This window comes from Myotis brandtii, unplaced genomic scaffold (assembly GCF_000412655.1).
Source record: "Myotis brandtii unplaced genomic scaffold, ASM41265v1 scaffold115, whole genome shotgun sequence".
NCBI lineage: Eukaryota > Metazoa > Chordata > Mammalia > Chiroptera > Vespertilionidae > Myotis > Myotis brandtii.
In genome coordinates, this window is record NW_005353967.1 from 8,347,654 (window position 1) to 8,373,984 (window position 26,331).

At 36.2% G+C, this 26,331-nt stretch overlaps 1 protein-coding gene across 1 annotated transcript in view; it reads left to right on the forward strand.

The window, feature by feature from the left end:
* The window catches only part of NDUFAF2 (NADH dehydrogenase (ubiquinone) complex I, assembly factor 2), a 106,495-nt gene that overhangs the window by 53,377 nt on the left and 26,787 nt on the right, over positions 1-26,331 (forward strand). Inside the window, exons 2-3 of the mRNA XM_005857921.2 lie at positions 16,710-16,799; positions 25,218-25,258. Coding sequence (XP_005857983.1) covers positions 16,710-16,799; positions 25,218-25,258 — 131 coding nt within the window. The remainder of the gene's footprint in view (positions 1-16,709; positions 16,800-25,217; positions 25,259-26,331) is intronic.

The following is a 26,331-nucleotide window of genomic DNA, read 5'->3' on the forward strand; positions in this document are numbered from 1 at the left end:
TGGTGGAGGGATCCTTTCCCGCCTCCTCAGCAGCGCTAAGGATGTCTGACTGCAGCTTAGGCCTGCTCCCTGCTGGTAAGTGGACATTCCCCGAGGGCTCCCAGGCTACCAGAGGGATGTCTGACTGCCAGCTTAGGCCCGTTCCCCCCAGAGAGCGGGCCTAAGCTAGCAGGTGAATATCCCCCAAGGGGTCCCAGACTGCAAGAGGGCACAGGCCGGGCTGAGGGACCCCCCCGAGTGCACAAATATTTGTGCACCAGGCCTCTAGTTACTTATAATAGCACTGAAATATGGGTAATGGTATTTCACTAGGTTTTTAATTCAATAGACAGTTTTTGTAGGGAGTGAGCAATGTGATATGGTCTGGTTTTCAGGCTCTTTGTTGATTTGGATTCATCCAAGAATATATTTATAGAACAGTAGCTTTCCACCAAAATCCATGTTCTTCATCTTCTTGGACACTTAACTAGACCACATTTACCAGCTTCCTTTTAAATTAGGTGTGGTTATATGACTAAGTTTTCTCTAGTGCATTGTAAGTGGAAGTGATTTGAGTCACTTCCTGGCATAGCCAATAAAAATCTCCATATGTGTTTTCAGTGCTTTTGCTTTTTCCTGGCTGAATGAAATAGCAGTGTTCAAGGGAACCTTGGCAGGTTTGAAGATGGCTGAACAGCCATCAACTTGGATCCTTAAATGACTGTGTGGAAAGAGCTGGCCTTCCTGAGCATCCATTCATCCAGGACTGTTACATAAGAAAGAAATATATTGTCATTTAAGCTGCTTAATTTTTAGTCTATTTACTACAACAGCTTAGTCTACATACACTAATACGACATTTTAGAAAATACAACTGAAGAGAAATTGAACTAGATTCAAGTGTTTAATATCATCAGGATATCTTCTTCCTAACGCATGACTCTACTTTCATCCAAATTGGTTTCATTCATAAGCAGGTTTTTTCCACAAGGTAGGGTAGATGGCCCCAGCAGTTCTAGGTTCATATGGTCTTTATAGCTCATGATCACAGCAGTTAAGAGTCTTGGAAAATGCAATAACTCTACAGGTTATTATAGGAGAGATGAAGGAGAAAAAAGAGAGAATATTACTTATAATGGCACTGAAATATTAGGACCATTGAACCAGACTGTGAGCAACATGAGCCTTCTTTCTCATTCTCCCATATATAGTACGGTTTTTTTTACCAGGGCACTGAGTGTGTGTGTATTTATATAAATAATGTATTGTATATGACAGTTTAACATTTATATTTACATATATTTTTAAGTGAATAAACACTAAGGTAAAGAATTTTTGCTCTTTAAGGAAATATTTGCTTTGTAGGATATTAAAGTTTGTATAGGAAGAGTGATAGAGTTTATGATACAATAAAACTATGTTATAAGGTTATCCTCTTCCTTCTTCCAGAAGAAACATGAGGTTGAGGACTAAAAGATAGAGGTATACAATATCAGTGGGAGGGAAAAGTAAATCAAAGTGAGGGATAAGTGGAGCCAGATATGAGGCTCTATTATAAACTCTAATTACCTGAACATTTTCTAAGAATGGGCCACAAATGCAACTCTAATCAAGATTATAGCATCCAGCTCAAAAAGGACAACTTCTTATCAGAAACTCACAATGGCTATGTGATCAATTATCTAAACAACTGTTTTGGAGGAATATGACTAATTGTTTACAAAAATAAAAATACCCTCATTTTGTTTTTATTCTTAAAGCAGATGTTTTTATTTTTCAAAAATCAACCAATAAAGAAAATATAAAATCTCATGTAATTAACCCACTAGAGACTCTAGTGACTAGAGATAACTTGTGGGCCACACTCCATAAGTTTTTTGGTAGTCAGTCCAGAAAAAGAAACAGATGGTTTTATAATTTATACTGTCTAATTTACATTCCCAACGTATACTAGTAACAGCCTGTTAATTTTCATGCACCCTCAATAACACTGTTATTGTTGTTTAATCTTTCCTAGTCCTATGTGAGAAAATTGATATTTGCTATTTTTCTATTACCCTTAGTACTGATATCTGATGTGACTTTCTCCCACTGTTTGTATTAGCAGACATTATACAGTCTAATAAACAAGTATCTTTGACAAAATCTTTTCATAGATTTGATGAATTTTTTTTTCTGGAGTATCTATATAATAAAAGTCTAAGCGACTGTAAAGGCGGAACAACCAGAACGACCAGTCGTTATGATGTGCAGTGACCACCAGGGGGCAGATGCTCAACGCAGGAGCTTCCCTCTGGTGGTCAGTGTGCTCCCACAGGGGAAGTGCCGCTCAGCCAGAAGCTGGGCTCACAGCTGGCAAGTGCAGTGGTGGTGGTGGGAGCCTCTTCCGCCACCACAGCAGCACTAAGGAACAGCTAGCAGGCAGGCAGTAAGGAGTGAGGGATCCCGAACTGCAAGAGGGATGTCCACCAAAGGCTCCTGGACTGCGAGAGGGTGCAGGCCGGGCTGAGGGACCCTCCCCCCATCCCCCTTTCCTCCAGTTCACAAATTTCATGCACTGGGCCTAACTGACTGACTGATCGTCTGTCCATCCAACCATCTGACCGACCGACTGGCTGGTACATATGACACACACTGGCAATTTAAAAATAAACGTTAACTCATGCATGCACAATGCATATAAAGCTCTTGCTGGCACCAATCGCATGCGTGTGTTTCAATCTGTCATTGTCAATCGTGAATTTGGTAGTTTTTGTTGACATTCTGAAGCTGAAAGAAAGCTGCGGCATTGACAGAATATGTCTGAAGACCAGCTATTGGCACAAAAGATTGCGACCTAACATAATCAAAGCTGAAGTATTAACAGGATCTGCAGAAGGAGAAGTTCTGATTCTAAGAATTGATTTGTCCCCATCTGACACTGGCCTCCCACTTAAATTAATTCGAAGACAGTTTCCCATGATGCCAGCATTTGTGATGACTATTAATAAATCACAAGGACAAACTCTAGACAGAGTAGGAATATTCCTACCTGAACCCGTTTTTGGACATAGTCAGTTATATGTTGCTTTCTCTCCAGTTTGAAAAGCATGTAACGTTAAAGTTAAAATGGTAAATACTTCATCACAAGGGAAATTAGTCAAGCACTCTAAAAGTGTTTTTACTCTTAATGTGGTATACAGAGAGATATTAGAATAAGTTTAATCAATTTATCAGTCATTTTTTTATCAATGTTGTTTTTATATCATGTTTTTATTGTTTTTATATCCTGTCTTTGTTGTTATATCATATTGTTATTGTTTATTTATTAATTTATAAATTATTTTCGTATACATTTTCCCAATTTTCTTTCATCTCTAACACTTCTATTATAGAGAAATGGTGAATAGCAATATTAAAATATTTCTTCTAATTAATTTCCTTTCAATGTGCACAAATCTGTGCACCAGGCCACTAGTTACTTATAATAGCACTGTTATAAGTGCTATATGGATAATGGTATTTCACTAGATTTTTAATTCAGTAAATACAGTTTTTCTGGGAGTGGGGGCAATGTGATATGGTCCTATACCCAGGTTTTTTGTTGATTTGGATATATTCAGTGATATATTTGTAGACCAGTAGCTTTCCACCAAAATCTTCCTGGACCCATAGCTAGACCATATTTACCAGTTTCCTTTGAAATTAGGTGTGGTTATATGACTAAGTTTTCTCTAGTGCATTGTAAGAAGTGGATTTAACTCAGCTGAAAATATTTTCAAGTGGGTTTAATAAAAGGCAGAAGAAAAGAAGTGTCCAAATGATGTATTAGTCTTCCTGACCAGAAAGGAAGTATGTGCTATTTTGGATAACTTGGATCCCTTTGCTAGCCAATAGGTGGTGCCATTGCCACACAATTGTTAGGTTGCTTAATGGAGCTAAGCAAAGGGAGGATGTGGGAAATACATGCAAAGTGGTTTTAAAATGGGTTGTTAGAGGCAGAAAAAGGAGGTGTGGGAGTCCATGCAAACCTGATTATATATGGATGATATTAGCACATCAGGTTTTGTAGCGTAGGAGGTGAGTGTACTAGAACATTTTCTTAAATTTCTATGTGAAAATACAATATACAGATGTTGTATTATAGAATTGTATACTACCGGAATCCTGTATAATTTTATTAACCAATGTCACCACAATAAATTCAATTTTAAAATAAATAAGTACATAAAAATAAAACTTATTTTGAGGGAGAAAAACCCATTTACTTTGCTTAAAAGTAATTAAAATTGTTGATTATACTTATGCGAAAGTAACAACTACCTCACACAGATGTGTAGAAAATACTTTTATGACCTAATAAACTGCTTTTTCAGAAAAGAAAATTAGATATAATTCAGAGTACACCTTTTCACATCTATAACATTTTCTTTGAGCTTTAGTTTACTCAATTATAAAGATGAACATTGTTGTGAGAATTAAACAAGAAAATAAAAATGAAAGTGTCTAGTAAGTACCATACATATAATTGTTGCTTAATAAATATGATTCTGCTCATCTTCAAAATAAATTAGATAACATTGATTAATAAACTATATTAACATAATTGATACGTTGCTAAATTAGACTAAATGATATGATCTCTGGACCCTTAACCTTTACCATTTATTACTAAGAATAAGGAATTTTTAAGTTTAATCATTAGGTTCTTTTATAGGTAAACCAGAGGCCCAGTGCACGAATTCGTGCATGGGTGGGGTCCCTAGGCCTGGCCTGCGATCAGGGCCAATTGGGGCCGTCTCACCAAGTCCCAATCAGGGCCAGGGCAAACAGGGCCAGGCCAATCGGGGCCTGTTGGCTGGGGAGGGGAGACACGGGTGGGGGGGACCACGGGAGGTTGGCCAGCTGGAGGGAGGGACCACAGGAAGTTGGCTGGCTGCAGGAGGTTGGCTGTGGGAGCGCACTGACCACCAGGGACAGCTCCTGTATTGAGCGTCTGCCCCCTGGTGGTCAGTGCGCATCATAGTGACTGGTTGACCGGTCGGTCATAATGGTCGCTTAGGCTTTTATACATAGAGATATCCTGATATGCATTACCAGTACACCCTTGAGTACAGGCCATCTTCACTTGTACGTGTATGGTATTTCTAGAGACATCCATTTTAAAGTAATACCATGCTACAGATCTTTACTATTTGTGACTGTAGTCTTTACCTTTTTCAACATTAATGGAAAATAAGGAATAAATATGTAAAATTAGCAAGAAGAATGATCTTTATTCCAATCTTGACAAGCAAAATGGGAACAGCCTTTCCCTTTAATGCCCCTATAGCCTTCCTTTTGGTGAACTCACAATTTATTAGCATGTCTTTCTACCAGTGAACTAGAATAGAGAATGAAAGTAAAATTTATGTCATCCAATTTTATTATTAGCCAAGGTAAAATTTTGTCATAAGGAAAGTTTAAATTAATGACTAAAATAATGGGATGCTATCAATAAACTGCTCTTGCTGGAATTTTCTATTCCTTTCACTGTTTGTGTTGGCCTTAGGCTACCTCAATCTCTTCCCCTTCTAGGGAGCCTTCAGGTCTGGTGAAGGCATGCTTCCTTGAAGACCTGAAGAGTTTTTCCTTTTTGCTATTCAGACTTCTTTGTCTCTTCCTATGGACTTCTTGCTCCATAGAGAGAATGATTTCCAACTGAACTCATCCCGTCTAAACACTATAAGCAAAGCCTTAAGTCAGATTCCAGCCTTAAATCATAGCTCCATAATTGAAATAGGACTTATATCTCTTAGGGGTATGGAACTGCAGGAAAAATCCTATATTATTTTACACCTGATTACTCAGAAGTTTGTGACAATTACTTGATTAACTACAGGAAAGGTAAGGTAGGGAAAGAAGTAAAATGTAAGATGGTCTTTATGCTATTCACAAGATCTCAGTTTTCTCTGAGAAACAGTATATGTTCATGAATGAATTTTTTTCACCTCAGAAGTACAGTACCTGGTCTGAATTAATGATTTTCATAGGCCTCCTTAGAGCTCGAGGATGTGAGGAGGTTGTCTCCAAGGAAGGGGAGGGCAGAAAAGGTGAGTGGTACTATGGACCCCTCTGCCTCAACCAGAGAATCTCTGCTTTAAACACTTTCATAAATTCAACCTCTGTTGAAGATATTTTGAAAGAAAAGAGTTAGAAAATTATTGACGACTCAACTTCTTATCAACTGAGCCCAAGTTTTATATTCAGGAATCTGGTCCACAAATACAAGTTGCTGTTAAGTTGATGAATATCACATTTCATTAGATGATTATGTAGTCTCTCTCTATATCAGAATAGATTTCTGTTCATCAATGATAAGTAGTGCCTGATGTAACTAAATTAGGTAGATTAATAAAGGGTATTAGTAATTTTATGGTTTAATAAATAATATATATTTTAAAAATTAAGACTAATACACCACAAAATGCACTCTATTTTCATTATTATATTTAAAACTTATATATTCTGTGAATTAGTAACTGTAACTAACAGTGCAGTCCTTGACTTTTATTTTATGATCTTTGATAAATGACCAAATATTAACTTGATTTCTATGAGACTATTTGTATCTAGAAGTCAATCAAATAATTAACCACATCTTCTACATTTCAAGTCTGAAAATAAGGTTTGGGGTAGGCCCACGCTTTACAGGTAGCATAATTTTACCATTCTCTAAATTCTAGTAATAGTTGCCACTGTTTTTTAAATTAATTTCTTCAGTTTCTCTCTTTACCTCTCTATTGACAACCCCAGTGTTCAAGTTAAAATCTTAAAGTGAAAATCAAATACTTAATTGATTTATACCAGTCTGTGAGTGTGTGCTAATTTTGACAGGAGAAAATATGATTCCTTTTTATATTAAGGGTGTACCAGATTGGAATTCGCTTGCTTTAGTTAGCAACTATGACTATAAAATGAAGATTTTTCCATCAGTCATAAATATCCTCATTGTAAAACAGTCTTTTTAAAACCTGAAATTTCCATATGGTATATTTGATTTGGCTAAAAAGAATTTTATCCCCCCTTTATGTCTTTTCATTTTTATGCGTATTTAAGACATTTTAACTCATCTGTCATGATTTAGACATAGTCATACTGGAATCACTTAATGTTAGTTTCTTGTGTTATTTTGTCAAATGCTCAAATTCTCTATTTTAGATGTACTTTATACATTGGAGATAATTTAGTTTATAAAGAATTGTAGAATGTTTCTGATTTTAACATTGGACTAAAAGTCTGTGTTTATATTTTATTTATGTTTTGTTTTTTTAAAATATATTTTTATTGATTTCAGAGAGGGAGAGAGAGGGAGAGAGAAACATCAATGATGAGAGAGAATTATTGTTCAGCTACCTCCTGCACACCCCCACACTGGGGATCAAGCCCACAACTAAGGCATGGGCCCTGACTGGAAAACGAACCGTGACCTCCTAGTTCATAGGTCTATGCTCAACTACTGAGCCACACTGGCCAGACAAAATTCTGTGTTTTATTATTAAAGAAAAATTTGTAGAATAATTTAGATGAATAAAGTATTTTTAAATATTGATTTCCTACATATCAATCAATGTGAAATGCTGCTTCTCTTTCAGTTTGTCAGAGTGAACACATTATTAGATGGACTAAATAGTCATGAAATCGCCCCAGCCAGTTTAGCTCAGTGGATAGAGCATCAGACTGTGGACTGAAGGGTTCAGGGTTTGATTCCTGTCAGGGGCACATGCCCAGGTTGCACAGGAGGCAGCCAATCAATGATTCTCTCTCATCATTGATGTTTCTATCTCTCTCTCTCTCCCTTCCTCTCTGAAATCAATAAAAATATATATTTAAAAAATCATGAATTCATCATTTGAATTTTTCCTTTTAATGTTTACCCCCTTTTGGGGGAAGGGAGAAAGTGTATATATTCCAATGATGAAAAATTCCTAGTAGTTTGGAAAATAAATGATTTTTTAATATAACAGTCAAATGTGTTTTTCTTTATTTTACAAAATATAACTATTTTCAATGCTTTCTTTACACAGCAATGGAGAGGAAGTAAATAAAGTAAAATACTAGATACTTCAAAGAATTATGTGTTTTATTTTGGCATACAATCAGAAAACCTATTTAACTTTTGATTATAAATCTTCCTAGATTAATGCAAAAGACTATTCAATATATATTTGATGGTTGAATAACATTTTTTAGAACTTAAAATTTTGTTTATATATAATATTACTATGGAAGTTGAAATATAAAGAGTAAATAAGAGTTGACTGTGCATGTAGAAAGCACAGACACAAGTTTGCAATAGGTTCATCTTTTTTTTCTTAAATTGTGATATTATGTAAATTTCAGACTTAAATTTTATAAGTTTTATTTATGGCTCTTAAGAAATTAATGAAGTCAATTTTAAACAAACAAGAAATTGATGTGCTATTAACTTGCCACAAAACATTTACACTAATATAGGAAACAGACTTGGAATTTTTCTGCTGTCTTTCTGGGTATAGTTTAAGACCTTGCAGCTTTCGAGTCCTGAAAGGCAAGACATTTAAGGCATTTCAGAATGACCAAGCATTTTGATATAATTTTGGGTGTTCTAAGTTGGAAGAAGCTGAGATCCCATATGGGAAACCTATAAGGTGGGAAAGCTAATAAGATTTTAGGTAATCCATTGAACTACTTGGCAGTCTTAAAAATTCTGAAAGCTTATCCAGAAGGCCTCTTTAATTGCTTTAAGAAAAAAGTATTACCTGCTGAGATAGTTTTCTATGCTCATATAAATATATGTAGGATATGTCAAATTATAGAATCATCATGTTTTCAAGCAGAAATGCCTTATTTGATCACTATGGGGAAATAATAGCTTGTGATAGTTATGAATAAAATATTAGTTTTTAATTGGATATGTTTAATGATACTGTATGTAAACTTTTTTAATGCTAATTTTAAAATCTTAAATGGAAAATGCTTACAGTTGGGAGTCAGAAAAACACTAGGTTCAAATGCTGGCTAGTTTAATTAGTAATCATCCTATGCCTCTTTTTCCTCATTTGTTAAAGATTGTTTTAAAGATAAGAGATAATATATTGAAGGCACCTAAACATCATCTGATATATAGCAGGCACTTGATAAATAGATGCTATATCTTAGTAACTTTAATCAAATTACGTGAAAAGTCTTATGTGAAAATGGCTTTCATTGTAAGAATTATTTTTTACTTTTAATTTATTGACTTTTAAATTTACCAAGCTTCAGAATAACATAATCAAATTACGTGAAAAGTCTTATGTGAAAATGGCTTTCATTGTAAGAATTCTTATTTTTTACTTTTAATTTATTGACTTTTAAATTTACCAAGCTTCAGAATAACAAGGTTTGAAATCCCCAAATCTATTATATGTAGTGTGGTTCTTGGCTTTCAGTAGCCCTCACTTTCATATATTATGCATTGACACTTCTAAGCCTCCTTTTATATGCAAAATTTCTTCTTTTGTACATCACGAGACAAACTGATTTAGAATTATCACTTGGTTGCACTAATTGCTGCCACTGGGATAAAGGGCCAGACATCAGTCAGCCCTTTATGGTCTTACCTTGACCATACTACCCACTTCACCTTTCCTCTAAGCCAGGGGCTCCTCCTGTCAGCCATCAAAGGCCAGAATCTTGCTTATTTACAAGAGAATAGCTATCTCAGGGATGTGTCACCTCACTTGGCCCAACCTGTCTTTCCAACCCAAAGTCACCTCCAATTTCATTCATCTTTCTTTATGGTACCCCACAAGTGGGAAATATTGGTCTGGAAGTAGACAGCTGGTTGAAACCCTCACCAAGGGTTTTTGGGTCATAACCAATATAGGCCTCCACCTTTGATTTGGTGCTGGTGGAAGAAAATCCCTCCTCCACTGTGATAGATGTGTTGTGAGTTCTGAAGCTGCAAACTTTAAAGATTGAAGGCTGCCCAAATATCTGCGCTTTCCTGCATGGATGGATTAGGGAAGGAGCAGGGACTCTGGGGAAGAAATAGTTGATTTTTAATCTGGGAAATGGCAGTTCCTTTTTCTTTTAGCTTGGCCCTTTTATTTACTAACTGAAATGTGGTGTTTACAGATGTAGCATTTGTAGATGTCTTAAAGTCTGGCAGCATAGCTTAATGGCTACGTGTCTAGGATCAGGAGATAGAAGGCCTGTGTTCAAATCCTGATTCCTGTTGTCTTATGTGTGACTTGAAGTAAATGTCAAGTTCTCTTAAGTCTCAGTCTCTTTATTTATAAAGTGAAGTAATAATAGTACCTCATAGAATTATCAAGTTTAAATAAAATTACCCATACAAAGTTAAAACTTAGTCCAGTATCTGGTATATGGTGAACATGCCATAAATTTTAGCTTTATTCCCCCTTCTGGTCACCCTGGAATTATAGGACCTCTGCCCTCTTCTTTCAAACCTAACATAAAATTGTTGTACATAACACAGGATTTTATATAAATGAAGGGTAAACATAACCCAAGCAAGACTTTGATATTCATATCTGATTACAAAGAGTATATTCAGCCATTTCCCATCCACAGGAATTTCTTACTGCTGTTTTGGTTTCTATGTTCTGTATCATCATGTATGTGGCTGGGCCTGTCTCTGTAGGACCAGTGTGGTTTCCGAAGTGCGGTCTGCATGATGACTTCATGGGCTACAAAGACAACCTCTTAAATCTTTAAGATATGCCTATTTTATGTGTGTCTAACACAAAATACAACTAGTATATTCAGTAAGTGATTTCATGGATATTTTTTAGGGTAAGGTAAGAGTGACTATTGAAGAAAAAAACAAGCCAAATTAAAGAAAAATGTTAAGGATAGAATGCTAAACTAATGTGACAAAAAATTGCTAAGCTGGTACTTCAGTGACTGAAGTTTAGAACTCTCTACTTTAGATCCTCTTTCCCATATCTGTGTCCAGGGTTCCAAAACTCTATCCCAGAAGCCCAATAAAACAGATGAAATCTTTAAAAATCTTTATTGTTGAAAGTTATTACCGGTGTTCCCTTTTTCCCCTCATTGACCCCCACCGTCCCACTCCCAACCCTCCCCAGGCCTTCAGCAAACAGATGAAATCTTTTACCTAAACCTGTCATCTCCCCGATACTCAGGATCACTCCTTATGGTATCCAGATTTTTCTAAACAAAGGAATAGGAACTCTATTATCCTAGGGCAATTAGCTCAATGGCAGCTAGCTTTAAAATTTTTTAAATTTGGGAAATAATATTGTTTCTTATAATTTTTAAATCCATGTACCTTGGATCATTATAATCTACCTGAATTCAAACTTTTATTTTGTCTGTTTTAAGTCTAATATTGTTTAATATTAAGTTAAACAACTATATATTGTTTTACTTAATATTATTGAGTTCACCAGTGTCAGTTGTTTGTTCTTTTCTTTAAAAATGTGTGTGTGTGTTTTGCCCTAGCTGGTTTGGCTCAGAGGATAGAGCATTGGCCTGCGGACTGAAGGGTCCCGAGTTTGATTCCGGTCAAGGGCACATGTCCTGGTTGCGGGCTCAATCCCCAGTGGGGGGTGTGCAGGAGGCAGCCAATCAATGATTCTCTCTCATCATTGATGTTTCTATCTCTCTCTCCCTCTTCCTTCCTCTGTTAAATCAATAAAAATATATTTAAAAATGTTTTTATTGATTTGAGAGAAAGAAGGGGAGAAAGAGAAAAACATCAGTGTAAGAGAGAGAGGAAAGGAGAGAGATTTGTTGTTTCAATTTGTTGTTTCACTTATTTATGCATTCATTGGTTAACTCTTGTATGTGCCCTGACCAGGAATTGAACCCACAACCCTGGTGCTTAGAGACGGCACTCCAACCAACTGAGCCACCTGGGTAGGGCTAAATTAATTTTGTAAAATCATTTTTTAAACTGATCTGAGAAAGAGAAAGAGAGAGAGAGAGAGAGAGAGAAACATTAATGATGAGAGAGAATCACTGATTGGCTGCTTCCTGCATGGCCCATCTGGGGATCGAGCCAGCAACCCTGGAATGTGCCCTGAATCGAACTGTGAACTCCTGGTTCATAGATCAACACTCAACCACTGAGCCACGCCAGCCGGGCTCATTTCTTTATTTTTCAATTGCAGTTGACATACAGTATTAGATTAGTTTCAGGTGTACACCCCAATGATTAGACATTATATAATTTACTAGGTGACTATCCCAATAAATCTCATACCCATCTGACACCTTACATAGTTATTAGAATATTATTAACTATCTTCCCTATGCTATATTTTACATCCCCATGACTATTCTGTTATTTCCAATTTGTACTTCTTAATCCCTTCACCTTTTTCACTCAACCCTCCAATCCCCTCCCATCTGGCAACCATCAAACTGTTTTCTTTATATTTGAGTCTGTTTCTGTTCTGCTTATTTGTTTATTTTATTTTTTAGCTTCAATTGTTGATAGATATGTATTTACTGCCATTTTATTCAAATTTTTTATCTTTTCTTTTCTTCTTAAAGAAGACCCTTTAGTATTTCTTATAATACTAGTTTGGTGGTGATGAACTCCTTTAGCTTTTTCTTGTCTGGGAAGCTTTTTATCTGTCCTTCCATTCTAAATAATAGCTTTGCTAGGTAGAGCAATTTTGGCTGTAGGTCCTTGCTTTTCATCACTTTAAATAATTCATGTCAATCCGTTCAGACCTGCAATGTTCCTATTGAGAAATCAGCTGACAATATTATGGGAGCTCCCTTGTAGGTAACTAACTGCTTTTCTCTTGTTGCTTTTAAGATTCTCTCTTTGTCTTTATCTTCTGGCATTTTAATTATGATGTGTCTTGGTGTGGGCTCTTTGGGTTCATCTTGTTTGGGATTCTGTGATTCCTGTATTTGTATGTCTATTTACTTCCCAGGTGGGGGAAGTTTTCTGTCATTATTTCTTCAAATAGGTTTTCAATATCTTGCTCTCTCTCTTCTTCTGGCACCCCCATCATGCAAATGTTAGTACACTTGAAGTTTTCCCAGAGGCTCCTTACTCTGTCCTCATTTTTAAAATAATTTTTTCTTTTTGCTGTTCTGATAGGGTGTTTTTGCTTCCTTATATTCTAAATCACTGTTTTGATTCTCTGCTTCATCTTCTCTACTGTGGTATCCCTGTAATGTGCTCTTCATTTTAGTTAATGTATTCTTCATTTCTCACTGGTTCTTTTTTATGCTTTCCATGTCATTTTTATGCTGTTGAAGTTCTCTTAAGTTCATCTACTCTTCCCCTAAGTTCGTTGAGAATTTTTATAACCAGAGTTTTGAACTCTGCATCTAGTAGATTGCTTATCTCCATTTTGTTTAGTTCTTTTTCTGGAGTTTTGTTCAGTTCTTTCATTTGGGACATGTTTGTCTCCTCATTTTGGTGGCCTCCCTGTGTTTGTGTGTATTTGGTAGAGCTACTATGTCTCCCAAGCTTGGTAATGTGGCCTCAATGTAGTGGGTGTCCTTTAGGGTCCAATGGCATAGCCTCCCCTTTCAACTGAGTTGGACACTCTAGGTGTACCCCTGTATATACCCTCTGTTGTAGTTGAGCCTTAGTTGTTGTTGGCAGGTCAATGGAAGGGATTTACCCCTGAGTATCAGCTGTGCAAGGGTTGACCCCGTGGAGCGGGACTCCTCAGAGGAGGCCTCCACACCTGAGATATCCCTCCCAATTTTTATCCACCACACATGGGTGTAGAACTAGCCCATTCTGCCATCTTCACCTCTCCTACCAGTCTCTACTAGTATATGTGACTTCTTCTTTATATTCTTAGTTGTGGGACTTCCAGTTAAGTGGTTCTGAATAATGGTTGTTCTGTAGGTTGGTTGTATTTTTTATATGGTTGTGGGAAGATGCAGTTACCTCCACCACCATCTTGACCTGAAGCCTTAAGTTAATTTTTAAATGTAAATTAGATCCTAAAATTTTGACACTTGAGCAGGTACTTAAATTTGCTGTTTATTAGACGGATTTTTTTTTCTGTGATAAGTAGAATTGTCTTTACAACTATTGTATGAAAGCATGTTAGTATGAGTAAATGTACAGTTTGTGCATAATTTCTTACTCTGTGGGAGGCATAAATTTCATTCCCAATTAATGAAAATTATACAAGTAGGATTGATCCAAAGAATGGAGTAGTTCTAAAATAATTTGTTTTGGGGGGTGGGGGGGACAATCGTATATCTTATTATGAAGAGTTTATTTAATAAACTAAGGGCTTTATTTTATATTTTTAAAGATGTGTACGTCATTTTAAAAACATCTTTGATGTCATTTATTTGTAAAAAAAAACGTTTTCTTCAGCGATTATCAAGGAATTGATTAAACAAAATCATGAATTAATCTTGTCTTTCTACATACACACAAATAGGTATGGCCTCTGATTTTCAAAAATCTTAGGAAACCTTAAATGAAGTGTATAGACCCATGGACATGAATTAAAAGTTAATTTTTGTGTTAATCTAAATGTCTACATAGATATATTTGTAACATATATGCATTTAGTGGTGCTACTGGGAATGGTAGACCCTTCTCCCCATGTGCTAAATTTTATTGATGTACATTCCAAAGCTTATAGAACACACTTTCAGAAGCCTATTTGTCAATATTTTGTATTTTATACAACAGTTTTTCTTTCTACACTTGCTGTTGCTAAAATGACATACATCCTGGTATTTAGATAAGAACTATATGAAGAAACCGGTATTTTGGCTCTTTCAACATTTTGAAAATTGTCACGTAAACATATTTTAGTATGTGCTAAATTTATGGTAACTCTGGTTACTACAATATGTTTATGTATGTGGATATAAATAGCATTTTAGTAAAAATATGTGTACATATATTGAGCCTCTGCTCTGAGAATAGTACAGCTGTCATTTTTATAGACCTTTTACCCTGACCCTTGTCCCTACAACCTAAGGACTTTACTCTTAATCCCTTGCCATACTGTAAATTTATTGGGTAAAATAAGCAAAAGGTAACGCCTCTTTATAAAACTTGGAAAACCTCTGTGTTAGGATTAAATTATCCTGATTAAATGAGTCCATAATGAAATGCAGAGATTTCCTGACCCTGTACTTCAGAGTTATCAGCCATTAATGGTTTGTCTATGAAATCCCAGCCTTTCACTTAACTATTTCTAAATAGAGAAAATAAAACTAGTCACTCAATATGCTTAGGCTACCCTTATGTGGCTTCCTTTCTCCTGCATAGTCACTCTCAGGAGTTTCCTAGTCTGCAATTGAGGAATTTTTAGCTAGTAGAATTTCAGGTAATGTGTGAGAGAGATTTGCAGGCAACAAGGTCAATTTTTAAAAAGTATGTTACCCAGTCTATTTAGCATAAGTTTGGCCCAGGAGTGAGAAGAAAAAGCAGTAGTTTGTAGATTTCTCTCTTTGACTGGGCTGATCATTGTTAAGCCAAATTCCTCCCTCATCATTATTCAAAAACTAGAGGCCTAGTGCACCAAATTCATGCACGTGTGGGGGTGGGGGAGGTCCCTCAGCCCGGCCTGCACCCTCTCCAATCTGGGATCCCTCTTGCAATCCGGGACCACTGGCTCCTAACCGCTCACCTGCCTGCCTGCCTTGCTTCCTGCCTGCCTGATCGCCCCTAATCACTCTTCCCTGCCAGCCTGGTCACCCCTAACCACTCTGCCTGCCTGCCTGATCTCCCCTATCCACCTCTGCCTCGGCCCCCGCCACCGTGGCTTTGTCCGGAAGGACGTCCGGAAGACATCCGGTCTATCCAGTCTAATTAGCATATTACCCTTTTATTAGTATAGATGTTTTCTCTGTTTCAGCTTGCATGTCCTGGAGTAGGCAGGCACAACTATTAACTATTGGGAAGTAGAAAGCATACCTGGTGTCCCCAGGCTCAAAGTTTAATGAAAAGGGAACATATTTTGAAACCACCATTTTGACAAACCTACTTTGAAGGATATAATTAAGACTTTCTGAAAACAGAAGAAAATACTAAATAGTTTTATGCCTTTCCTATGAACTTAAACACTAATCAACAGTTTACTATTGAGAAATTTAAGCAACAGGCATTCTTGTTCCATCCCTGACCCCTCTCCACTTTTTTCTTACTGCTCTCTCTGCTTTCGTGTTTTCTACATTGCTACTATCCTGATATTGATCTCATCTGAAGCACCATACCCAAAATGCACCAGTTTTTGTCCCTCTTCAATTAGATTACCTTGAGAGATATTTACTCAGATGGGCCACAGAGTCCAACTCACCACGCAATTCCTTCATTTGCCAATGTACTATGGGGACAGAGTGGCTGCAGAGTCTTGTGGTTGGTTAAGACTTACTAGGGGCCCTAAATATCAATTCCCTTGGGCAGTAGCACCTTTAATATATTTATTCTTGCAGAGTTTGAGGGAATGGAACACTGTCAATTATTAAAATGTCTTTATTGGCCACTAGTGCCCTACAGATTAATTGGTTGCTTTTTTTCTGCACACAGTATCTATAAATATTTCACCAAAATTAATTTTACATCTTATGGTAGGAAATTAAAGTTTTTGCAGTCATATAGAAATTGCCTAATTTTAAGTGGAATCTATTTTTTTTCCTGTTAATTCTTTTACCACATGAGAAGGTATACAATATCAAAGAGACAATATTATTATAACTACTGTATCATGAGTTCGTTTAAAAATGTAACAATCACTTTTGTTTTATAGGACAAATTATTCGAGAGAAAAGAATTATAGAAGCAGTAAATAAAAAAGAAGTAGACTATGAAGTAGGGAATATCCCAACAGAATGGGAAGGTAAGTTTCTGCTTTTAGTGATATCTTCTGGAATGCAAATTGTTTAACTACATACAAATTCAATAAAAACATATAATTACATGTTCTCTTTTTGCAAAAACTCTTACAATCTGAATCCATAAAACTTTTTTTAAACATTTCATTTCTTTGAAAATTGTGGAGGTGCCACATTTTTGTAAGGGAGCACGATATGAAATAATAAGGGAACGTATGTATCATGAAAAAACCGTTAAACATTAGCAGAGCTGGGACTAGCGTGAGTGAAGCTCCAAAGATAAAAATTGAAGGTGGTTGCCCTAGCCGGTTTGGCTCATTGGATAGAGCGTCGGCCTGAGGACTGAGGGGTCCCGGGTTCGATTCCGGTCAAGGGCATGTACCTTGGTTGCGGGCATATCCCCAGTAGGGGGTGTGCAGGAGGCAGCTGATTGATGTTTCTCTCTCATCAATGTTTCTAACTCTCTAACCCTCTCCCTTCCTCTCTGTAAGAAAATCAATTAAATATATTTTTTAAAAAAATTGAAGGTGGCACTCACTTTCATGTGCTGACACTACATTTGCACAACCCCAGGGGTTGAATCCTATTTCTGACACTCACTACCCACATGAACTTGGGAAAGTAACTCAAACTTCTCAGCCTTACCTTTCTCTTTATAAATTGTGGATAACTTTATGTAGGTAGCATTTGAAGTATTTGTTCAATTTACCATGACCATGTTAGCTGACCTCCTGTTCAGATAAGGATGGACACTCGATCCCTATCAAACATTGGAATTAAGGTAAAAGATCAAAGAGAGAGAAAAGAGTAGGAGCAGTCTCTCAGGATGGCTGGAACAGTCACATTTGAACTGGTAGCTTGTGGGTGGCTATCTTCAATCCACTACTTAAGCTTCGTTGTGGAAAAAGCTCATCTACTTAGAAGAAAATAGAAACCAGCCTGCCAAGAGAAGTATATTGTGAGACACAGACTATTTCCTAGGTTTCCAGCAGCTTTACAGTTCCCAGTTTCATTTCTTTCTGAATGAAGTTCAGCTGCAAGTCTACCTTTGAGTTCTAAGTACCACCCCACACCCTTGTTATAAATTTTCCCCTTTTCCTTACCAGTTCTTAGCCTAGTGCCTGGCACATATGGGGGGCACGTAGTAAGTGCTCGGTAAATATATATTGACTATATGAAATCTATCTTGAGTTGGCTTTTATTTAACAACTAAAGGAACTTTTTCTAAAATACTAATACCTAATTTAAATATCACTTAACAGTTATCAAGTGTTTACATATATACCTGGTATTATGCCATTGCTTTTAAAAATTGTTATATAGTTTAATCATCATAACAATCCTGAGGTAGACACTGTAATTATACTCATGTAATAGGGAATCTAAGATCAAGAACAATTAGATAAATTGCCTAGGTTCTACAGCTACACACTCTAAGCAGTGGACCGATTGCTTCCTGGTGGGTGTAGCATGATACCTTATATATGGTAGTTATAGGTATTACCTTACTTTTATGCCAGCATGTGAGTGTAAATATTTCCCTGGAAATATATTTTTCCATTTCTTCTTATTAGCTATGAAAATACTAGAACTATGAAAAAGAACATTAAAATGGGTAGATACCATACACTTTTTGAAGAAATACTGCATATAAACTGGCAACTTCTAGGAGGAGTAAATTGAGCTTTCTTATTTTAACAGACTTTCCAATGTTGTAAGCTACATTTGCAATTCTCAAATAATGCTTGTGCCTTCTTATAATGAGCCTATTTTATCATTTTCCCCAATAATAGTATAGAATTAAAATGTGTATAGAAATAAATTAAGTTATAAATAAACAAATAGGTAATGACATTTTTTTAGCCTTTGCAACTTTCAGAGAATTAGAATAAGCTCTAATGCTTTTTATGGCTCTGTCCTAATCTAGTAATTCAACATAACTGTCCCGTAGGGCATACCCTAAAAACAAATGTATCACCCACACACTGAAACTAAAATTATTTCTATAGTGTTATATATCAATTAAATGTAAAAAATAAGAAGTTCATACCATGAAAAAGCAAATTGAAGTCTAAGTAAATGCACAAAACACTATATACAGGAAAGGAAAGAGAAAAAGATATTTTAAAGTAAATAGTATCAACACCAAATGAATCTAAACTACTTTTAGGTCGAGATAAATATTTGTCAATTACTAGTAGCAAAGTACAGGTACCTACAAGCTGCATATACTGCCACAATAATGTATTAGACAGTGTACCCTTTTCATTTATTTAAAAAATATCTATTGAGGGCCTCTGCATTCATGGACTTTCCATTCTGGAGTGGGAGAGTGGGAGGGAGAAGACAATAAACCAGACAAATATCTATATTGTATGTTAAAGAAAATAAAGCAGGGAAAAGGAATAGAGAGTGTTGGAGAAGGCTTTGCAATTTTAAGAAGTATAAGGAAAAGGATTTGCTGAGAAGATGACTTGAATAAAGGCAGAAGAGGGAGTTGGCCATGCAGATAAACAGCAGAGGAGCATTCCTGGAGAGCAAATGCACAAGCCCTGAGGCAGGAGCATGCTCAGGTGCTTAAGGAACATCAAGGAAGCAGAGTGACTGGAATAGAGCCAGAGGGAAAGTAATAGATAAGGTTAAGAAAGTAACAGGATGCCCAATCATGTAGGGTGTTACAGGCCAGTTTGAAAAGAGTAGTCAGATGCTCGGAGTTTTATTTAACAGGATCACTCTGGCTGCTGGATTGCAAAGAGACTAAAGAGGTCATAGGCAAAACATGGCAACAGAGGCTCTTGTAATAATTTGGGCAAGGAATAATTGTGATTTGCACCAGAGTAACAGTGGGCATGGAAATAAGTAGGTGCATTCTGTATCTGTTGTAAAAGTAGAGCTTATGGGATTTGCTGACAGATTGGATGTGGAATGTGAAAGAAAGAGAGAAGTCAGTGATGACTCTTAAGCTTTTGGGCCTTACCTGGGAAAATGGAGTTGTTGACTGAGAGAGGCAAGACTGTGGGAGGAGCAAATTTGGGGGGAAATGGGATCAATTTTGGAAATGTTAATTTTGATATGCCTACTATACATCTAAGTAGAGATAGTGAGTTGTATATAAGCCAAGAATTTAGTGGAAAAGTTTGGGTTGCAGATAAAATTTGGGAGTTGACAGCAAATAAATGATAATTAAAGCCAGGAGACTGGATAAGACCACAAAGGGAATGAGTGTAAATAGAAAATGAGAAGTTAAAAGACTGCCCGCCCCTCCCCCGCTACTCCCAAGGTTTAGAGACAAGGCAAAAAAGGAACAGCCAGAAAAGTAGGAGAAAAAAAAGAAAAGTGTCATGTGCTAGAAGCCAAATGAGAAAGAAGTGATCAACTATGTCAAATGAGGACTGAGGACTGAGTTTCTTAGACCTGTGGATTTATAGTTCCCATCAAATTTAGAAAAAAAAATTTGCCATCATTTCTTCAAATTTTTTTTCTGTGTCCTTTTCTGTCCTCTATTTTGGGGATCCATTAATAATTTTAAGCTGCTTTAAGTTTTCTCACAGCTCACAGATGCGCTGTTCATTTGTGGAGACTTTTCCTCTTTGGGTTTCATTTTGTATAATTTCTCTTGCTGTATTTTCAAGTCCCTATTTAATCTTTTTTTTTTTTTTTTTTTTTTACCATGTCAAATTCCTATTAATCCATCTGGAGTTTTTTTCTACATAGAAAAAACCTGTATTTTAGAGATTGCATTTTTCATCTCCACAATTTTGATATGGGTGTGTTTTATATCTTCCAGGTCTCTACTTAATATGTTTTACCTTTTCTCTAGCTTTTTTAACATATGGAGTGCAATAATAACTTTTAATATTCTTGTCTGCTAATTCCACCACCTGTGTCTGTTTTCAGTTGGTTTTGATTAGCTGATTCTTTTCTCCTCAATATGGGAAGTATTTTTCTGTTTCTTTGTTTGCTCAGCAATTTCTGATTAGATATCAGACATTTCAAATTTTTGCCTATTTGGATACTGGATATTTTTGTTCTCCTATATGTGTTCTTGAGCTTTATTCTATGACAGTTAAGTTACTGGGAAACAGTTTGATCCTTTCAGGGCTTGTTTTTAAGATTTGTCAGGTGGATTGGAGCAGCATTTAATCTAAGTCTAATTATTCTGAACTGTTGATGCAAGTAATCAATGCCATATTTTCATACTTAGAAGTAAGTCACAGGTTCTGCCTTTGTTCAAGGGGAAGAGATCCCACAAAGGCATGAATACTATGAGGTAGGGGTTGTGGAGGCAACCTTAAGAGTCTGTTCTTTACACACAATAACATGAATGACCTTATGAACAACATGTTGAGTAAAATAAGCTAGATGAAAGAGTACATACTGTAAGAATCCACCTATAAGAAATTGTAGATAAAGCAAAACTAATCAATGGTGACAGAAAGTATGTCATTCACGGGGGGTTGTGGGTGGATTAGGGTGTTTGCATATAGTCAGACACTAGAGAACTTTTGGGGATGATGGAAATGTTCTATATACTGATCATGGTGCTGGTTACAAGGTTCTACACATTTGTCAAAATTAATGGAATTGCATATTTAAAATGGTTTCACTGTATTGTATATAAATTATATCTCAATAAAGTTGATTTTAAAAAGAACAGTAATAGCTGTGAGCATCACAAAATTTGTAACTTAAATATGCCAACTAAATCTAATAATATCCTTAAGATATGCTTAAGGGTCAGTAGTTAGAAAATGACTCATTTCGCCCTACCCGCTTTGCCTCAGTGGATAGAGCATCAGCCTGCAGACTGAAGGGTCCCGGTTTAATTCCAGTCAAAGGCACACACCTCAGTTGCAGGCTCTATCCCTGGCACAGGTTGGGACCATGTGGGAGGCAACCATTCGATGTGTCTCTCTCACATCGATGTTTCTCTCTCTCTCTCTCTCTCTCTCTCTCTCTCTCTCTCTCTCCCCGCCTCCACCCACCCCCTTTTCATGCTCTCTAAAAATCAATGGAAAAATATTCTTGGGTGAGGTTTAACAAAAAACAAACAGAAAATGACTCATTTCATTTGAAGAATTTTCACAATTTAAAAATGTAGATTTTTTAATATTTATAGTTCTTTGTGATATGTCAACACTCAGAACTGGCAAAGATCATTTTTTAAAAGGTGAAGCTTCATTATGGTGTCTTTCCCTTAAGTAAAGTAAACAACACATATTTCTATAATATCTTTTATATGCAGACTATTGGTGACCTTTCTATAATTTTAGTTCTGAATGGTCTACTGAATCTGGTGATGAATGTCTCATTTACCTTAACCCCTGTTGGCAATGCTTCTAAAAGTATATTAGCTATTTTCAGTGTCTGTGGAGATTTGTAGAATGTATGCTTCATGAAGTATTTTCCTGTCTGCTTCTTCTAGTCCCTTTTATTTATTAATGGGAGCTTTAATTCGCATGCTCACTTTCATGCTCATTATAGTGAGTTATATTCCAATAAGAATATTAAAGTTCAATGAAAATCTTATGCATACTGATGAGAATGCAAAGGAACATTGATGAAGGAATGCTAGGATCTTAAGGCATAAACTGTCCAGTTGTCTTGCTAAATTCTGTTCAAACAATGGTTACATTTTAATGAGGACTGATACAGAACCCACCTTACAGATATAATTACCAGTGGTAAAATCATTATATAATTTATAATTGGATACAGGTTCAGTTCCAGATTATTCTGAGGTAAAACAGAAAAACAAAAGTAGTGATTTGATATTAATGCTTATTTTTATTCCTTCCTCCTCCTAAATTTTATCAACCTTCAGCAGGACATTTCCTTTTTTGTACATAGTGAATGGGAAACTAGGGATGATTATATAATTGAGTCACATTGAAAATTTCCAGTTGTAAACCTTTCTTGAATAGCCATCAACCATCATCTCAAGGAGACATTTCAAGTATCTGGTTATTGTAGAATTATAAATATATAAATTTATTTCAGTAATTGCTTTTATGTAGATTAAAGATTTTTTTCCCTTCAGCCATTTAAAATAAAGCCAAAGGAAGCCCTTATATCTTTTCTTGGAGATTAGTGTCCCATGAGAGTGAATAGTCTAGGTCAGTGGTCGGCAAACTGTGGCTCTCGAGCCACATGCAGCTCTTTGGCCCCTAGAGTGTGGCTCGTCCACAAAATACCGACTTCTGCGCATGGGCCATGAAGTTTCAATCGCGTACGCCGCGCCCGCACGTGGTATTTTGTGGAAGAGCCACACTCAAGGGGCCAAAGAGCCACATGTGGCTCACGAGCCGCAGTTTGCTGACCACTGGTCTTGGTGGTACTTAATGCATTATCTGAATTATATTATATTCTTACATTTATGAATGAATTTTATAAACTTATCCAAAACCAGTAAGCTTTAGAAAATACATATCAGACTTTCCTCAAACTATTAATGTACCTTGGAATTAAAAAAAATATTTGGATTTTATTGAAATATTTTTGTTTTTCTAACCGTTAAGAAAAACTGAAAATGTTATTTATAGACTCATCAATAAGACAAATTGTTGTTTTAGTTGTTTTTCTCATGGTGATAGTAACTATGCATTGTGCCATTATACTTTTTAGCATGATCTAATGCCAACAGTGTGTGTTCACAGACTCTAGAATACATGACAATCATTAGTAAAAAGTATAATAGCAAGTAATATGAAAGTGTTTTGAATCAACATATACAGTTGTTGCTAAAAGAATTATATTAACTAGAGGCCTGGTGCACGAATTCGTGCACCAGTGGGGTCCCTGGGCCTGGCCTGTGGGATCAGGCCGAAACTGGCTCTCTGACATCCCCCAAGGAGTTTCGTATTGTGAGAGGGCGCAAGCCAGGCCAAGGGATCCCACCAGTACATGATCAGGGCCGGGGAGGGACGCAGGAGGTTGGCCAGCCGGGGAGAGACCATGGGAGGGCTCCAGCTGTGTCTGGCCCATCGTGCTCAGTCCCAATCAGCTGGACCCCAGCAGCAAGTTAACCTGATCGGAGTGTCTGCCTCCTGGTGGTCAGTGCACATCATAGTGAATGGTTGAGCAGCCTTAACATATCATTAGCATATTACGCTTTGATTGGTTGAATGCACAACCGGACACTTAGCATATTAGGCTTTTATTATATAGGATATTATATAGGATGGTAGCACTAGCACATGGGTTGACAATTGTTATTATTTAAGTGCCAGATAGTAATTATTTTAGGCTTTGTGGGCCATGTGGTTTGTTACAACTACTCAACTTTGCTGTTGTAGCACAAAAGTAGCCATAGAAAATATATAAACAAGTAAGTGTGGCTGTGTTCCAATAATACCTTTTTTAAAATAGATATAGTTTTTATTCATTTCAGAGAGGGAAAGAGATATAAACATCAATGATGAGAGAGAATCATTGATTGGCTACCTCCTGCATGCCCCCCACTGGGGATTGAGCCTACAACCCGAGCATGTGCCCTGACTGGGAATGGAACTGTGACCTCTTGTTTCATAGGTCGACCACTCAACCACTGAGCCACGCTGACAGGGCAAAACCTTTTTTTATGGGTACTGAATTTGAGTTCTATGTAATTTTCACGTGTCATGAAATATTGTTCTTCATTAGCTATATATGGCTTGCAAGCTATAGTTTGCCAACCCTTGCCCTACCAGTTGATTTTTCTGAATTAAGTTTTTAATCTAGATTAAACTTGAAGATTTATTGCTTAAAAAGAGTTGTACGGCTCATGTTGAATTATTTTAAAAGAAGCCTCTTTTATAGAAAAAAAATGCCTATAAGTATAGTTAAGTCAGTTTTATTTTGACTTCAAAGAGGCAGTTGAAAAATTTCATAAACCACTTCTTTCCTTGATTGCACAGAGGAATCTTACTGCTACTAACCTGGATTTCCTAATGCAGGTTAAAATTCCATTAAGACAATTTTTTTAGTGGAAGTATTCATTCAACAGCTGTATTAAATATCAACTCTTTCACCATAGCTGGTTTGGTTCAGTGTATAGAGCATTGGTCTGCAGACCAAAGGGTCCCAGGTTCAATTCTGGTCAAGGGCACGTATGCCATACTTACACTAACTTGAATTCAGATGATTGTATGAGGTATGATGTTACTAGTAGGTATGAAAATGTCCCCTGTTTACCCTCCCAACTGTTGCATTTTTTTCATGACACAGATCACCTTCTGATATAATATGTTTGTGTGTTTCTTTTCTGAACTCCCTTCACTAGTATATATACTATGGAGAGAGGGAATTTATGTTTGGTTCCCTGTTATATTTCCAGTGCCTAAAACAATATATAACAGTTTCTCAATAAATATTTGTGTTATGCATGAATGAATAAAATGTTTGTGCAAGGTACAGGAAACTTACATTTAAATTTTTTTTTCTAGCTTGGATTAGAAAAACAAGAAAAACTCCACCTACAATGGAGGTAAGAATACATAAGGATAATATTCAAATAGCATGTGTTTATAATGCTGTGTTTCTCAATTGGGAATGTTTACTCCTAGGGATACATGAAGCCTCAGAATAAACATGATGCATCTTGCCAAAGTGTTCATTTTACTCCATAGAAAATAATTTAAAACATTTTTATAATAAAATAAATGTACAATTATGGAATATAACAAAATTAGTAGAAAATTTTAAATTAAATAATAAAATTTAAAACAAAATGAAAACATTTTTTAGAAACTTTGGACTTACAGCAGCTTGCGTCAGGACATTTCCTCTGGCCCCTGAGAGTTCTCTGTTCTGATACAGATCCTTTGGGGGAAAAGTTTGGGAAACACTAAATATCTTGGGCCTATCCAAATCATGTTCTGCTTATTTGCCCTTATTTTATATAAAACTTAAAATTTCATAATTTTATATAACTTTAATTCTATCAAGTATTCAAAGAAATTTTTAAATATCCAATAAGATTATAACATGTAGCACTTAGTAATTACTAGTTGAGTTGTCTTTTTATTTAAGACTTTAAAACAGCGGTCATCAACAGGTGGTCCGTGAGGTCTGAAAGGTTGGCTACCACTGCTTTAAAAACATAGTTTTGGTAGTATGCTGAATAAAAAGCATAGCAGTGCTGTGGCACATGTGTTTGTAAAACATATTCATTTTGTAATTTTTATTTTATTTTATTTTTAAATCTTTATTGTTCAGATTATTACAGTTGTTCCTCTTTTCCCCCCATAGCTCCCCTCCACCCAGTTCCCACCCCACCCTCTGCCCTTACCCATCCCCCTGTCCTCATCCATAGGTGTACGATTTTTTTCCAGTCTCTTCCCACACCCCTCACACCCCTTTCCCACTGAGAATTGTCAGTCCACTCCCTTTCTATGCCCCTGATTCTATTATATTCACCAGTTTATTCTGTTCATCAGATTTTTTATTCACTTGATTTTTAGATTCACTTGTTGATAGATATGTATTTGTTGTTCATAATTTTTATCTTTACCTTTTTCTTCTTCTTCCTCTTCTTAAAGAATACCTTTCAGCATTTCA